Source organism: Cygnus atratus, chromosome 20 (assembly GCF_013377495.2).
Source record: "Cygnus atratus isolate AKBS03 ecotype Queensland, Australia chromosome 20, CAtr_DNAZoo_HiC_assembly, whole genome shotgun sequence".
NCBI classification, from domain to species: Eukaryota; Metazoa; Chordata; class Aves; order Anseriformes; family Anatidae; genus Cygnus; species Cygnus atratus.
Window position 1 is genome coordinate 11,131,417 of NC_066381.1, and position 16,880 is coordinate 11,148,296.

At 39.0% G+C, this 16,880-nt stretch overlaps 2 protein-coding genes across 3 annotated transcripts in view; both read left to right on the forward strand.

Moving 5' to 3' along the window:
• NLK (nemo like kinase) overlaps positions 1-10,939 on the forward strand; it is a 53,025-nt gene extending 42,086 nt beyond the window's left edge. Inside the window, exons 8-12 of one of the 2 annotated variants that reach the window (XM_035560934.2) lie at positions 159-260; positions 6,088-6,174; positions 7,922-8,120; positions 8,567-8,660; positions 9,233-10,939. In XM_035560934.2, the coding sequence (XP_035416827.1) occupies positions 159-260; positions 6,088-6,174; positions 7,922-8,120; positions 8,567-8,660; positions 9,233-9,287 (537 nt within the window). In that variant the 3' untranslated portion in view covers positions 9,288-10,939. Of the gene's footprint in view, positions 1-158; positions 261-6,087; positions 6,175-7,921; positions 8,121-8,566; positions 8,667-9,232 lie in introns of both variants that reach the window. The other variant, XM_035560936.2, reaches the window with a different exon arrangement.
• A 2,336-nt stretch (positions 10,940-13,275) lies between these two features.
• Positions 13,276-16,173, forward strand: TMEM97 (transmembrane protein 97). The gene is made up of 3 exons (XM_035560924.2): positions 13,276-13,466; positions 14,618-14,762; positions 15,273-16,173. The coding sequence occupies exons 1-3, from the start codon at positions 13,344-13,346 to the stop codon at positions 15,521-15,523; spliced, it is 519 nt and encodes a 172-aa protein (XP_035416817.1). The 5' UTR covers positions 13,276-13,343; the 3' UTR covers positions 15,524-16,173.
• Positions 16,174-16,880: the final 707 nt, after the last annotated feature.

A 16,880-nucleotide genomic window follows, 5' to 3' on the forward strand; every position in this document is an offset into this window, starting at 1 on the left:
ATTTGCTATCTACTAAATGTATACGTTAATCTTTAGTTTGCTATCTGTGTTTCAAATTGATTCGTACTTTAAGTTACTGTAGATTAAGAATATACTATCATAGTGAAATATATTAATATGTGTCTAAGATCTCAAATTTCTGTGTTCTGTACCTGCAGTTGGATTTGATCACAGACCTGTTGGGAACACCATCACTGGAAGCGATGAGGACAGCTTGTGAAGGCGCCAAGGCACACATACTCAGGGGTCCTCATAAACAGGTACCACTGGAGATTACTGGCCTTCTTTAGCACTGGCTCTAGACTATCCTACATTTAGCCTTCACAGCGTAGGATTTCCTCTGTGCAGGATGCTACTGCTGCATTGTCACTGTGTTTTACATCTTGATTATATTCTCAGGCTGAGAAGAAAAAAAGGTTGTTGGCATGGCATGTATGTTCGTAAATACTTTGTATGGATCTCTAATCTCAGAGTTGTCTCTGCCTGTAAACTGAGTTAAGTTTTCTGAAGGTGGTTGTGTTGTTGCAGTGGCAATACTTAATAGTGAGTTATTCAATTCAGACAAGATTTTTTTTTCACCAGTAAAGTACGTTTCTGGCTTTTGTATTGTATGTATTGCTTGACTTGCTGATACAAGCGACCATCTCCCCATTTTTTGAAGAGGCAGTGTTTTCGTAGCTTTTTCGAATGAAGATATTAAATGTAAGGGATAATGTTGGCAAGAGACATAAATTAAAACTGGCACAATAGTTCAGAAAGCCCCAGAGGGACTCCTTTACTGACAGGAGCAAGAGTGTTAGAAGTGGAAATCGCCCATTATCCAGATCTGTAACAGAATAGTCCAGTAACTCATCACCAAAGGTCCCCTCAGACATCTGTTCAGTGACCTGAGCTGTTTGTGAAAGGTTTAACAAGATACTGAAAACTGAGATACAACATTCAACATAACTGATGTAGAATTTAATTAAAAAACAAACAAACAAACAAAAAACACTCACAAACCCAACAAGAAACAAAAATCAACAGGAAAAAATGGGATGGTATCATTATACTGACTGGACAATAAAAGAGCAAATGAAACGTGCTGTTAATAGACGCAAAGAAATGCTTAGGCAGGAATGCTTAGTTCAGTAATAAAGCAGTATGTCCACCCAATTTAACCATTTTTGTGATTGTTAGATAGTAAAAATTAACAAAATGAGTAACCTGTACATGTTAATACATGAGATCTTTCCAGGAAAGTTTGCATATTTATTTTCTCCATGTTGAAGCAATTTCTCAAATGTCTACTCACCACAGTGGAAGTTACCATAGAAATGAGCATTGAATATATATTCTGCTGTATTATTAATGTGGGAGTTCTGCCTCCTAGGCAATCTTGATTCACTACATTGTGGTCTGTATTCTATTTTATGATGTGTGTTTTTTCTTTTAACATTAATAATAGGAGGATTTCCTTAAGACTTTCTCTGCTGGTTTTAAAGCTAATTAAATCTAATTGTTTTTGCTGTCACATGCTGGAAGAGTTCTAAGTTTTAAGCCTGTAGTCTTGCACTTTCAGTAATTGAGTTGATTAAAAAAAAAAAAAAAAGTTTGATAGTACCTGGAACTGGGAGAAATGCATCCAGTGCACTTATATATACAAATATCTAACAGTATATGAATACATCCAGATACTTTATGGAATACGTTCTTTTTAAATTCTGATGATTTGATAATCACTTGACATTTCCAAAGTGCAGTAGTTGTCCTCTAGGTAGGAGCAAGCAAGAACTTTAGAATTTATTTGCTAGACTTCTTCAGTTTGTTAAGCCTGGGTGTTTTATCAAGAATTGAAATGGATACAAGAATGTCTTCTGATTTTTCTAATCCCAGTGCTAAGGCTGTTCTCCTACAAGCCACTGAAACTGTCTTTTACCCATTGAATTACAGGAAAATGAAAAAGCAAGTATGTTGAAAAGGTATAAAATGTTTCTAACAGAGATATATTGGTCTATTAGTCATAGGAAATAAACCATAACCAATTAGGTCCATGTCTGTTGAGGAAAACAACATTATTCATGGAATGCTACAGAAGTTGAACAGTCTTTGGAGTTGGTGTGCTCATTTGCAACTTGGAAATAGGGGTTACAGTGCATCTAGTTGATTTCTTTACTGATATTTCTGTTTACTGTGTCAAGCACACTTCATGTTTGAATGCAAATTCATGGCTTTTGATCTTTAAAAATGGAGATTACACTAATTATAAATAGCTAAATGTTACCAGTTTCTTAATTAGAAAGGAATTAACGGGAAGAGAAAAACAAGTCTGAAAAAGACAATTGCTTTCTTGCACAAACTATTTTTAATCAATGTAGGTGAGAATAGGAGTTAAGGGGTGAAGTATTTGGCTGCTTTATGTACAAACAGATTAATGTGTGAAGTTTCTGATTTCAACAACAACAACAAAGCCCTGTATGTTGTCGTCATAAAAATTTACATACTGTATAGACTACTTTTTTGGTTTTGTATTTAAAAATTGTACCTCAGACTAAGTTCTAAGTGAACTGAAGTCACTTGACTAGCAGCACTAGTTAGAGCATCTCCTTCTGCACTCATGGAGTCCGTGAGCAGGGATTCAGATTTCCTTACCATATTCACTGCCAGTAATGTGCTGACCCACTTCTAAAAGTAAAATGTGCTGGAGTTCATTCCCTTTGCTGTGCTCCTTTCATTCTGTTACGGAGGAAGGAAACCCAGTATAGATGCACCTTATTTGCTGAAACACCTGAGTGTTGATTCTATGATAATCAAATCTTAACAGTAATTCAGAGGTTAGCAGTTTCTTCCTACCTGGCTAGTACTCTCTTATCAGGACTGTTTTTTATCTCTAGCAATGGGCTTGGTTGCAGTTTCCCAAGAAAATGCTGTTCCCTGATGCTGGACATGACCAGATGCTCCTGGAATGACAGACAAGCTGCCAATAAGGGGCATACGTGTAGTGGAAAAATGCATCCTTGCTTGTACTGGATGCAGCAGATTCTATAAATGATGAATGGTATCATATTTTTCTGCCCCAGTATGCAGGTGAAATCTACTTAATCACAAAGCCTGGATGACCGTACTGTTTTGAATAGATGGTATTTACTACTGAGAAAATCATACGAAGTTACCAAATATTACAGCTTTATATGCAATAGACTGCACCAAATACGGAGAAACGCATGGTGCTGTATTCGGTGTTTCAGATTTATACCTCCGCAGTGATACTGTTATAAGTTAATCTTCATATGTACTGACAAATCTACGAAAACTGAACAACTCGTAATTATTAGCTTTGCTGAACAGATAGAAGCAATAGATGCCTGCCAAATATTAGCACCACATACCAGTTGAAAGTCTGTGTAGAGTTCATGCAATTCTGGAAGTCCTGCAGATCCACGCAGCTGTAATACATGGCCTAAGTTTGGCAGTGAATATCCCCCCATAAGTACAGTAGCTAGCTTTCAGTTGATGTTATATTTTTTTGCAGAATGCTGTAGTCATTTCAGTCTGTAGGCTGGTGTATTCTGCCCCCACCTCAACTGCAATTAATCATTCACTTGCTGGTGTGAATGCTATTTCAGTTTTCATGGGAGGAGAACCAAGGTGTATGTGTGGGTGGTTGTGTGTATGCGCATTGGTTTATTTCCTTTTCAAAAGAAAAAAAAAAAAAGGAAATTTTAGGAGTTTGGGGGTAAATTTTAAGAATTTTGGAGCTTGAACAGTAACAGACTCCATGGTAGGAATTTTCTTTGGAGTAGTGTCTGGCCTAAATCCAAGGGGCCGGGTTTTGGTTGGTTGGGTTTTTGGTTTTGTTTCTGGCAGGATTCTGTTCTCATTTTCTTCTAAGTGTGAAAATTGAGACTCTCCCCCAACCCCAGTACTGCTTTTTTCACTCTGAAGGAGTAACTGTGCAGTTGTTTGTCGACACTTCATTTACTTTGAAGACTTACTGTAGTGCACTCTACTGCAGTGACTATAAGCACTGGCCTTAATGCACCCTTTATGAAGTAGTGAAAGCTTTTTCAACTGAATTATTGATACATATTCAACAAGATTATAGTGTGAAAGGATATTAACTTTATTTTCTGTTAATAAGATTTAATTGACTTAGAATTTTTTAGGAAATTCTTATTTTACTTTTTGTTTATTATATTTTCTGTGCATTGATTTGGGAATATGAATAATGGAAATGAAGCAGAAAAATTGGTGCTTGATTTTGGCAAATGACCTTGTTGTGGCTTTAAAAAATATATCTTGGAAGCTCATACCAGAGTGTCCCTGATGTAGCTAACGCTTTCAAGTGAATGGCATATAACAGTAAAGTAAGTTTTTATTTGTGATTGTTTTTTTTCACTCTGGACATCTTCAAGCAGTGATTTCTTCCCACATGTTAGGAATTGGCGTGGGTTGTCTTTGCATGTTACTGTCCTTGTGTTAACGTTCAGTTTCAGAGTCAGTCTCAGACTTTCGTACCAGAGAATATGTGAAAGTTGTCAAATGGCAACCTAGTATGTTAAGTAAAACCTTGTTAAAATATTACCTGCCTGTCGAACTAGCGGGGCCCTAGCTGAGACGGGAAGAGCAGCCGTCCTCGTCCTCGCGGCTGCTTGGCAGCGCGCCCTGCTGAGGGGCTCGGAGCTTGCCCCAAGCCTGTAGCTGGAAGGCAGGCTTTGTCCTCGTGGTCCCGACAACGGTGGGTGTAGCTAAAATCTGCTCTAACTTGGGCATTTGTGCCGCAAGGGTTTTGCACCCTCAACTAAAGCTGGAAATGTTCAGAAGGGGCAGGCTGAAGTGCTTCTGTGTGGCTGAACAAGCTGAGGAGGCACAGCATGGAACGGGTCTGCAGTGCTGGGGCTCCGTGCAGTCAGTACATGGCGCTTAACTGGAGCCAGCATCGTGCTGCTGCTGCCAGGCAGGTGCACTCCTTCCCGGCACGTCGCCTCCCACGTTCCTGCAGCCTCTGTGACCCCAAGGCACAGTTCGCTGAACCCCCCTTCCCCTTCCCTTCAAACGTGGGGAGTTGGCCTGTTTCTTTCTGCGCAAAGCACTGTATGCCTGAAGGTCATTTTAATTGTACTAGATGACACTGTCAGTTAGATATGGATTGGCTGGGTAAAGAAAAGCAAAATAATCCATCATTTGGCAGTGACTGAGATCAGAACAATGAAATACTGGAAATGACGTGGGTAATCAAACCTCTTAGCAGCACAGCTTCAAGCAGTGTTTACAGAGGGAAATAAATATCTTCCCTAGAAAAAGGACTCTGCATTTGCACTACATGTTGAAAATAAATACTTAAGAACTAGGCAGAAGGCCATTTTATAGCAAGTGAAAGTTACAGACGACCCTTCAAGAGGCTTCAGAAGTGCTAGGCGAAAAATGGCATAATGTGCATGGAACATTTGGGGACTGGGAGCACTGGATTATGGTATTGGTCTGCCACATGCCTTGGATGTAAAGTGGAAATGACAGTAACCTTCCTGGTAAAAGCGCTGAAATGTTTCTGATTAAGGCATAAGACTACACATGGATGACTTGTGATTCTATCTTGCCATGTTTTTATGATTATAATTAAAGAAAGCACTACAAAATTTGGTAGTTACTCTTTTATAATGATCTTAGAAAATTGCTTAAAGCTTTTTCAGCATCAGTTACATCAGTAGTTCACCAAGAATTAAAATTTGTCTTGTAGCTGAGGAATAACTGTTGACATTGAGCAGATACTGGTATTACCAAATTTGTTTGAGAGAAAAAAACCTTGTACCTTGTAGGTTTGTATTGCGGTCAAAGCAGCAACTATTCTCTAATAAATGTTGTGTTTGAAATATGGACGTGTCCAGGGTTGACATCTCAACTAAGGAAAAAATCGTCAGTTAGGTTTCTGTTACAGTTGCTGAGTTACTGATTACGCTCTTGTTGGGTAGCTTTAGCTAGTGCATGTCCTTCGTAGCACAACGTTTGTCCCCGGTAACTGTAAGATAGTGCTTGCTATAGAGGTATTCTCTGGCTGATTGATCCGCTGGGACAACTATCTGTGCTTTTCTTTCCCACATTCCCTTACAGCCATCCCTTCCTGTCCTATATACACTTTCCAGTCAAGCTACTCATGAAGCAGTTCATCTCCTTTGCAGAATGTTGGTCTTCGATCCAGTAAGTATGCTTTAAAATAAATTGAATACGTTTTGTTTTAAAAATTTTAGTTGTCTGCTATTTAAATGAATATTGTTAGCAAAGAGTTGCTTTAACTGATTTTCTTCTAGATTGCATTTCAGAACTTCTGGTTCTGTAAAAGACATAAAAGTATCATCTTATAATTGGTCGATTAATTTCCCCCTGGAATGGGTATTTCACAATTAAAATCTGTCTTTTGAAGAAAGCTCTGATGGAGTGAGAGATGAGGGTGTTCATGAATCATGCTATCTTTTCCTAGCTAGGTGTAGGTAGCAGAACATCAGATACTTTGATGCAGTTCTAATTAGAGACACGTGGGTGTTCATGGTCTTGCAACACACAAAAAAATCCTTCTGCATCTACACAGTCACAAAGCAGGATCTTTTTTTCCACTGAGCATCTGTTTTTCTAATAGAAATTTGCTGCTTTGGATTTATTAGATCTCATGTCTTTGAGCTTACGGAAAAAAAAGTTACAGGAAAATCTGATACCTGAATCAGGTGACCTTAGTTATTCTTTAGAGGAAATCCCCGAATTTTTAAATGAAAAATAGAAAATTGACTGAACAGCAAAGGACGAAGCTTGTAACTGGTAAAGTTTTCAGAAGGCAGTACAGTACTTCTTGAATAAAAAATAAAAATAAAAAAGTCTTAAGATTCCTTTACTGGCCAAAAACACAGACGTGTTATAACGTAACTTATATGTAAGATTTTTTTTTTTTTGCCTTTCTGTCTCCCCCAACATTCAGAACAGTATTTATTCCCAAATCACATTTCAATAAATGAATAAATATTTTTTGTTTTTGTTTTTTTTTTTTGAAGAACCCGGGTAATCCTTTAGAAGAGTTGATTTTAATTTCATCCAAAAATTTTCCAGGGAATTGGGACACTTGGGTTCTAGTTCAAGCTTTGCCACTGTTTTTGCTCTGTATTTTTGAGCAAGTAACTTTTTTCCTGGATTTTTTTTTAATCTGCCTATAACAATGGATTTCACCTTGAAAATGCAATAGCACTGATGTCTGCAGTTCTTTAGAAATGGAGAATGTTCTCCTTTTTCGATGGGATGGTGTTGTACACTTAAAGCCTGAGTACTCGGGTTAGGCACAAAAAAAGTCACATTAATGTGAAAATAGACTGTAATTTAATCCCTTACTATGACTGTCTTCCTCCCTTCTCTTCCTTCACCACTTGTTTTCTGAAACATGACACGTAAGGTGTTTCTAAAAACTCTGGATGCCATATGCTGAATTATACTGGCCTCAGTAATGCTTAAATTTATGTTTTACTTTTAATATGTACTTAGGGGCACATTAAAACGTTTTGCAGAATATGGATTTACAAAATACTGTATTTGCTAGCATTACAAAAAATAAATATGGGTTTTATTTTGATTTACTGCAAGAGTCCTAACTTTAAGGTTATACGAAAAAAGTAATTATTGAAAAATGTATTTATAGAAATCATCTTTAGCAGCATTTTCTATCATTAGCTCCGGTACAGAAAGGTCAATGTCATCTTAGCGATGCTGCTTGTTTTTAAGTAAAATGTTCCCTCTAGTGGCAGAGTGTTTGCAAAGCTAGAACTTCTCCTGACATGAACTAGTCCTTTACCATGATCTGGGGTTTATAAAACAATGTTGAGTCTTTACACTGTTTCAATACCTCAGGAGATACCCTAACTTCTTTTTTTTTTTTTTTTTTTAATTTTCTTTAAATGCATTGTTCCAGTCCAAAAGAATATCTGCTAAGGATGCCTTAGCTCACCCATATCTTGATGAAGGGCGGTTGCGATACCACACTTGTATGTGCAAATGCTGTTTTTCCACATCTACTGGAAGAGTTTATACTAGTGATTTTGAACCCATCACTAATCCCAAATTTGATGACACTTTTGAAAAGAACCTCAGTTCTGTTCGTCAGGTTAAAGGTGAGTAGTAGTTAATCTCTGCATATGCTTTTATCCTCCTGCTCCATCCTTCAGTAGTATATAGTTAGGATATGCAATCTGGATGCATATACAATGCAAGGTGTTGTTTGTTTTTTTCTCCTTTCTGGTACTTTTCTGGAAAAGATGATGGAAATAATTTAAATTGGGATTTAATCTATAACTGGTTATCATCAATTCAGTACTATAGTATTGACTGACAGTTTTATTTTGTATGCATTTATTTCAGTGTGCACATAAATTTCTGTGTGAATTCATGGTAAGAGGTATGCTATCAGATTAGAGCTAGGTAAACTGGAGTTCTTTTATCCTTACTAACATGTACTTTTGGTGAAGGAAGCTTTATTTTCCTCCAGTCTGCATTTCATTTAACTGAAGCACAAAGCTTTAATGTAATCATCTGTTTTTTATTTTTCTCCTATTCACAGAAATAATTCATCAGTTCATTTTGGAACAGCAGAAAGGAAACAGAGTACCTCTCTGCATCAACCCTCAGTCTGCTGCTTTTAAGAGCTTTATTAGGTAACTGTATGTAATCACATCTGATATTAATTCACATTTATTATTAATACAGAATTCATACATCCATAATGTTTTTGTTTTGAGTTTCCGAGGATAAGAGAGGTCCATAGATAAATTCTGCAAAAAATGCCTTAAGCATATGTGTAGTTACATTTTTAAAGTAATTATACGAACACTTAAATTTTACAAATACTTAGAATATGAATACTTAGAATTCAAGTAAAATGTGCAAAAGTTTTGAGTAATATTTTTGTAAATATGGAAAAGTACAGTAGTCAAGACTAAGTCTAAAAATTGGGATTGAAGAGTTGAATTCTGATTGTAAAATTGCACTGTAAAAACATTGAAGTGAATGGCAACTATAGATAAAGAATTGTTAAGAAAATAAGTAGATAAAGTATACTGAAATAGTCATCAGTGTTGTTACCTGTTGATCTTTGTTTTGTTTTGTTCTTTTTTGGGGGATGAAATGTTTGCTTACTTGAAATGTTTGCTTACTGGTCAAGCATTAACTTTCTTGTCTATTAGCTTTTGCAAATGAACACTGATTTTCTGTGTCACTTGTATTCTAGTTCCACAGTTGCTCAACCGTCTGAGATGCCGCCATCTCCACTGGTTTGGGAGTAAAGTGGAAGATAATATACTACTGAAGATGTAATGTAGCTTTCCACTGGAGTCTGGGATTTGCAATTCTGGAGGTTAATCATGCTTGTACTGTAATTTTACTAATGAAGTTTTAAATTAACAACCACTACTTGTACAATATGAATAATATTTAGAAATGTACTAGACTTTTAATCTTGTAAAGTGGTTGTGCTTTTAGAAGAAAATATTTTACCCAGAGTTGCACGTGTTTTATGAATTCTAGTGCAGCTGTGATGGCTCAGCTCAGAACAAACAGAATTGAACCAAATTTGGGAAGGATTTTTTTCTTTTTTTTCTTTTTTTTTTTTTTTTTAATCAAAGAGAGATTGTACAAAAAGATAGACATTTTGATATTGAGCCATTCCTGAAGATTTGGGGTTTTCTAAAACTAAGGAATACAGAAAACTTGACTGCGACCAATCATGAAGTCATGTCAGATGACAGTGACCACGGTAGGTGGGCATGTCACCTGGTGATCCAATCTATAAATAGCTTCTCACTAGAGCTGTGATGGTGATGTGTGCTGTTCTAAAATCAGATGTTGTGAGTAGAGAGAATGAGTTTGTGACTAGGAGAGACTAAACTTCTGTTTCCTTACCCAGTATAAATATATATATATATTTAATCTATTTTTATTAGAAGTTTTTTCTGCTCTTTCTTACATAAAAACCCCCCAGCATGCATCTTCTATGTGTGTAAATAATTCCATTTATGGGCTAATTTCAGAGATCCCTGACATCATTGCTGTATAGAGAGAAACTAGCTTGCACATTTTAGGTCTGTGAAATTTTGTGAGAATTTTTTCCTGCACTGGACAGTTGAGAGAAAAAAAAAAGGAAAGGAAAAAAAAGCACATAGGGAATTATGTTAATTGTGTTTGTGTCTTTAGGCAAAGCTGTGGAAGTCTTGAAATGTCACAGTAGTAAATAACTTTTATTACTTTTTGGCTAATTCTTTTTCTGTTGGAACACTGAATTCTGTGCATATGTATATATGAACACAAATTGAAGGCCTCTACCTCCTGGAGTATACAACTTGGTTTGTTTACCTCCACATGATTTTTTTTTTTTTTAAGTTCAGTGTGGAGACTTGAAACTTGAATGTCCCTTCCAACTTTTATATTTAAAACAAGACTAGAAAATTGAAGACTGTTTTTCACCTGTACAAAGAAATATTAAAGGGTGGTCTTAAAATTTGAACATTGGTCTGGAGAAAAACCATGGTGTTTGTTACGGACAATTAACTGTTAAAGTTATTGTAAGTTATCTGTATTTAGCAGAGTATTTTCAACGAGTGATCTGAGCTGAAATTGGAGACTATTAGTAAGTTATGTTTGGAAGTTTTAACTTCAATGAAGTAATTATTTGCTGTGAAAGAGACAAACATTGAATAACTGAACAAAGATGGTGCAATATCTTTGTTTTTTATGAGGCTCCTGAGAATAAAACCAACTGAAGCATTTCAATTCACTTGAATGAGAAACGTGTTTAATTAAAAGAGCCCAAGAAGACACTGGTATGAAAGGTAAAATCTCAGAGGTTGGTCAGTTAATGTGGCACACTTGCTGGTCACTTTGTAAAATGTAGATTTGAAGTACAGTGGTGAAAACATTAAATGTGACATTTGAAAAAGAAGCGTGTTATCTTTATTTCCTGTCTCATCTCCTACCTTTATTTAAGATTCGATTGTTACAATCTTGATTAAATGCTGTCTAAAAGAATACAAGTAAAAAGAGTTTATAACATCTTTCGGGCATGGTTTTGATTTCTTTACACACGCATCTGCGTAAAGGCATATATATGCACATATATGTGACTTAAATGATATTCATTTACTCTTTAAAATTGATCCTGGATAAAGGCAAAACTTGCTGATTAAATCAAAACAAGCAGCTGACTTGCACTTGAGAGGTTGAAAGCCATCCATGCAAGTGTAGATTTTACTCTATTTGACAAGTTTGTTTCATTTTTTACAGTGCAAATGCTTTTATCTTTTCTATACTCGTAATGGAAACAATCCAACATGCAGTGGTGTTGCAACAATATGAATAAAAATGTTCATGTTTTGTGCGTATGACTTGTTTAAACAAATTGAACTGTGTAGTTAAAGCCTCAAGACCTCATAAGAACTGAAGTGATATAAAGAGTATAAGTCTTCTTAGCTTAGCATGGGCTGTCTTCCCAGGGCTGCCACAGATACTGTCTGTGACTCAGGTATATGCCTCTTCTTCCAAGTCTTCATACTCTTAGGAGATAAGTTTTAACATGTTTTAGAACTACTGATGCTGGTGTCATTATTGCTTCATGGCTGTCAATTGCTGAACTATTTTCCATTCACTCACTGCCATTTTTTGTTTGTTAGATTCTCCTTCAGCATAAGACTAGAAAACAAAGGTGTGGTTCATTTGCTGAGTCTTCTCATTTTGACACACAGTTTTGTCGGGGTATGAGCAGATAAATGGTACAATTAGCAAAGTTCACTTTATGCATCAGTGTATTTTCTGAGCTCACTGCTAGAGGCTCATGAGTTAATTTTGTTCTTAAATGTATTAAGAGTAAAATGTCTTTTTGAACATTAACCTTCCAGGGTGTCTTGATATTAATGTGGGCAAGGCATTGTGCAGAATGAGTAGTTTAAAACTGGCACAATTAGCACAAATGTGTAAGTAAAATTGTGTGCACATAGCTTAAAAAAAAAAAAAGCTATGATAATGTTTTCAGTAGCCTCTACTGCATTTTACATTTTTAATGTAAGTTGATTCCAATGAAAGTGAGAGCTCTTAAGAGCTGCTTCTGCCAAAGACAGTCCAGCTTCTAAAGCGAACACATACATCTCTGCACATACTCTAGCATGAGCTTGGTGAGAGAGCTTGTTTCTCAGCGAGGTTAAAATCTAGCATCCACTGTAGACTGCAGTTTTCAGAGTTCCATTTTAATCAGTTTTAAGCTTTGTTGATACCATTGTCAAATGAACTAGATTGTAATCAAGTTTTAACCACTTTAACTTCTGCATCTCCGTTTATTAATTGTGCCTTGAGAAGAGCGCAGTAAGTGCAAAATACAACTTTTCAAAATTATCCACGAATTGCCAGAGAACTGTCCTACTGTTAGAAGGCCTAACGTATTTATGTATACATCTTGATGGTGATGCAAAGGAACTAAGCTAAAGTAGATCTGCTATGGAAAAGTAAGTTGTGAAAATCAACTTCCTGGGAAGTACACTACTGAATAGGGAAAATCAGTTAAATTACAAAAGCAACAACCTGCTTTTCTCCAGCAGCCAATTTAGTGGTGGGTTTGGGACTTTGCTGTTTGGCCTGCCAGGATCCTATGACTGCTTACCAGACTGAACAGATAATTTTAATATTTACTGGGTAGCGATTTTTGTAATAATCTTTTTTATGCTTTATTTGTTTTGGTAACAGAGTATCTGTTTGTTCTTTATAATTTTTAAAAATTCTTCTGTCAGGTATAATTTCATGGAAAATTGCATACTTTTGCAATCCAGCTTGGGAATGATTAAAACCATTTGTGACCTTCATAAATGGGAAGGCGGGACTGCAGGCAGTAAGAGCTGTATGACCTGCACGTACACCTTCGACACCTTCTGTGCTCCGTAAGGGCGGACTCAGCCCTGCGTCGCCTGCTGGCACAGCACCCTGCCCCGCGAGCTCTGGGCTCTGATCGGGGCTGACGCCTCGCCGGGAGGGCTGTCCGGGCCGGTACCAACGCTTCGTCTTCCCAGGGCGCTTTGTCCAGCCGGGCTCAAGCTAGATGCGAAATTAAGCCAAAGGCAGCTCCAGCTCCCGTAGCTGCGCAGCCTGGAGGTGGCCCAGCCTGCCAGAAGCGGGGGGGGCGGGAGGAATCCTTCGGCCTGCGGGGCTCGGCTGGTTCCGCTCCGGGCGGGCCGCTGCTGGGGGAGGCCCCGGCCGGGCCTCGCAGCGCTCCGGCGGCCTCTGGCCGTCACCCCCCGGCCTCCCTCCGGCCCCCGGCCTCCGCTCGCCGCTTCCGCCGCGGGGCGGGGCGGGGCCGTGCGGCGATGGCGGCGTGGACGCGGTGGCTGGAGCGGCTGTTCGCGCTGTACTTCGTGTCGCACGTCCCCATCACGCTGCTCATCGACCTGCAGCCGCTGCTCCCCGCCGCCGGCCTCTACCCGCGCAGCGTGAGTCGGGGCCGGGGGTCCTGGGCGGGGGGGGGAGTGGAGAAATGTCGGTGGTGCCGGTGGGAAGCGCGGTGTGCTTCTACAACAGCGCTCGGATTGCTCTCGCAGGCTATTCCAAGATTTACGTTTTGCGTCTAGCCGCCCATCTAGGGACTAGAACAGATGTAGTTTACCGGTACGCTCAGCAGCTGGTTGAGCGCGCGGGTTGCTCCTTCCAGCGCGGACGCCTCCAGCAACGAGCTCAGGCAGGAAAAGCCCCCGATAAATCCGTGGTGCGGACGGCAGCCCTCGCGCTGCGTGGGGGACGCGGGCCGCGGGTCTCGCAGTGCGGGGAAGCAAAGCGGCCCAGCGAGAGCCGCCCACGTGGAACGTTCCTGCGGCACACGGCGCTGGGGCGGCTGGGTCCGGTCACCCATCAGTGGGGCTGCTGGGCTCCTGTCACTGGGGGCTGCCAGGCTCTGGTCACGCAGCTGGCCTGCAGGAAACACGAGCGGGAACTGTCACTGCCACATGCGAGCAGGCAGACCAACAGCCACGTTTATTAGTAAAAATTTCTACTTTGCTGGGTTTTGAATAAAATTGTGGAAGACGATTAAAATGGTAAATGAATAGAAGATGATCAGTTCGACTCGTGCTATCAGGATGAGATCGGTACCTTCACACTAGCTTTACATTTAGAGCATTTGATTTTTGCCATTCTGTACAATTATTTCATTAGAGAAGCCATTTCTAATTAATAGTTAACTAGCAAGCCTCAATACATATCTCTCTGTTCAAAGTCCAACTTAAAGGTGTGCTGGAGCTTACATTTCTGTCATGGAAACTAACCGCAGCTCCCCAGTCCCAAATCCTTCCATCAGACTCGGGCAGTGCAGCGAGCCGCCAGCCCTGCGCACTGCCAGGCGCTGGGGGGCCCGGCTGGGGCAGCTGCCCCTGGGGAGGCGCTGAGCCCCCTGGATGGGCACCAGCAGGGGCAGGAGGAGGGAGAGGTGAGAGTTCATTCGTATCTGCTGATGCCAATGTGCAGATTTGTTGTGATTTTGGTCTTGTTTTGGTAGGAAATTGTGCCAATTGCTTTCCAAAAATTATTTTTCTCCTTGTGCCATTGATATTCAGTGTATTAATCTGCAGCTGTGTTCTTTTTTCTTAAGCTGACGGAGTTGTTAGAGTGGTATGCAGTCACCTTTCGAGATCCCATGATGATCCAGCCCCCAGAGTGGTTTAAGGCATTTATGTATTGTGAAGCCTTCTTACAACTGCCTTTCTTTCCCATTGCAGCGTACGCCTTCATAAAAGGTTGGTATAAAAGTGTAAGAAAATGTCCTGTGCAGCATTTCTGCGTAGTGCTTTTTGGCTGCAGAGACAGTTTTTATCAGTCTTAAGTGATTATAGGGACATACCCCACAGAGTGCTATTTTCATGGCAAGTTTCATCTGAGAAAGAGTAGAAGCAGCCCTGTCAGAAATAAAAACTGTTACTATAGACCCTTTACAACGGCAGTCACTTATGTGAAACCAGCATCAACAGTTAACATCTGGGAAGCTACCAATGTCAGTGAAGCTCTGGATCATGCCTGTGTACTCACCACTTTTAACTTTGTGGAAATTTAGAATGAGCATGTGACGTTTTAATCGTGAAAGCTTTAATTATTTCTCTGCGTTGCTACTAGTACTTATTTTCTAGTACATTTTTGATATGGCTTATGGTTGTCCTGTGATAGATACAGATAATATTGTTAACTTTAAAGTCACCAAATTCAGCTTGTTTCAAAACTTTTAAATAGTTTTCTTTTTTGCTTCCATACAGGTGGTTGCAAATGGATAAGGACTCCTGCAATTATATACTCCACACATGTAGCTACATCTTTGGTTGCTATCCTTGCTCACATCCTTTTTCATGATTTCTCAAAGTCTGAGCATTTGGGTCCTCAGACACAACACGAACGCCTAATTCTGTTATCTATATACATACCTTACTTGCTGATACCACTTCTGATTCTTTTTACCATGCTGTACAGCCCCCAGTACAACCAAGTGGAGAAAAGGAAGAGGAAGTAGTCTGCTGTAGAAGTTGTAAGCACAACATTCGTATTTGTTTTGATTCAGCCCCTAGTCCTCTGGGACAAACACCTGTCTCATGTTGTCAGTGCAACGCCTCTCACCAGAGCATCAGGCTCCCGCAAGAAAAGTTCGAATTGGCTTGAGTTTACACGTCTCCTTTAATCAGGAGCAGCTTTGGCAGAAGCCTGAACTGGCAGCTCCTTGTGGTGCCTGGGCCGTACGTAGCTTAAGGGATCCAGCAGCTCTGCTCCCAGTATCGATTTTGTGTGGTCCTTCTGTACTGGGAAAACGAACTTTTAACCATTTGATGTGTAACCGTGTGATGGGGACCTGTGGGGGGTAGAAACTGCAGCTGACACTTTTCTTTCAACTTGCCTTTTTCCAAGATGACTTCAGTAAGAAATCTGTCTTCTAAGAATATACGCTGCAAAATCCATAACTGATTACAAATTTGCAAAGCTAAAATCTTTTTCTCTGCTACTTTTGAAGCATTTCAAATCATGTAATAATCCTTACCTTTCTCATCCCTTCATTTAAAATTTCACCTTCTCTTCCTCTGCTGTAATTTTGATTAATTGTAAACGTCTGGCCAGCGATAAATGTGCCAAAATCTGGATTTCTGAATTAAAATTAATTTTGTTTGACAATGAGGCATATTTCTTCCTAGAGGATTTTCAAGTACTTCAGTAATTGTAAACAAGGATTTGTAAACTTTTCTCTTCTGTGAAATCACTTCTAGTATGGAAATAACTAAATGCATCCACATTGCATTTAATCTTCTGAAGGAAATGACTAAAAGGAACTTCGGTTTAAGTTCTTAATCTGATCTCTAAGTGACGTTTGGAGACTCTTGCAAAACTTACAGGTCACTGAGCAGGCTTTTCGGTCATTATGTATTTCAGGACTTTACTGGTGTATAATTTAAACCCTCCACAAATTTTGAGAAGGGCAACATTTCCATAGTTGGTTGCCTAAAGACAAGATAAAAAAATGCATCTACTGGCACTTCAACATGAGGCTTGATTTTAGATCACATTTAAATCATGGGCATTCAGTTTTTAAATGTCATATTCATATTTATATTTTTTACATGCTGCTGGTGCCGCTATACACTTAGAAGGGTTTGTCTCATCAGTTTGACGTTCTATAGTTGAAACTCATGAAAGAATTCTACTCTAATATTGCTGCCTGTATGGATGGATTTCAGAGAGTTTAATCTTCTTAAGTCTGCTATATTTTCTAATTATTTTTTGTGTATCTGTAATAGATCACTTCTGTTATGTGTAAGTTGTTTTTTTTTCTAACTAGATAGAAAAATAATCTGGTCAATACGGGTAAAGTTACTGCTGTTTCT

Coding starts and splice junctions, on each gene's coding strand:
- TMEM97 (XM_035560924.2), top strand. CDS start 13,344: ATGGCGGCGTGGACGCGGTGGCTGGAGCGGCTGTTCGCGCTGTACTTC. Junction 13,467..14,617: donor CCGGCCTCTACCCGCGCAGC/GTGAGTCGGGGC, acceptor TTTTTTCTTAAG/CTGACGGAGTTGTTAGAGTG. Junction 14,763..15,272: donor AGCGTACGCCTTCATAAAAG/GTTGGTATAAAA, acceptor GCTTCCATACAG/GTGGTTGCAAATGGATAAGG.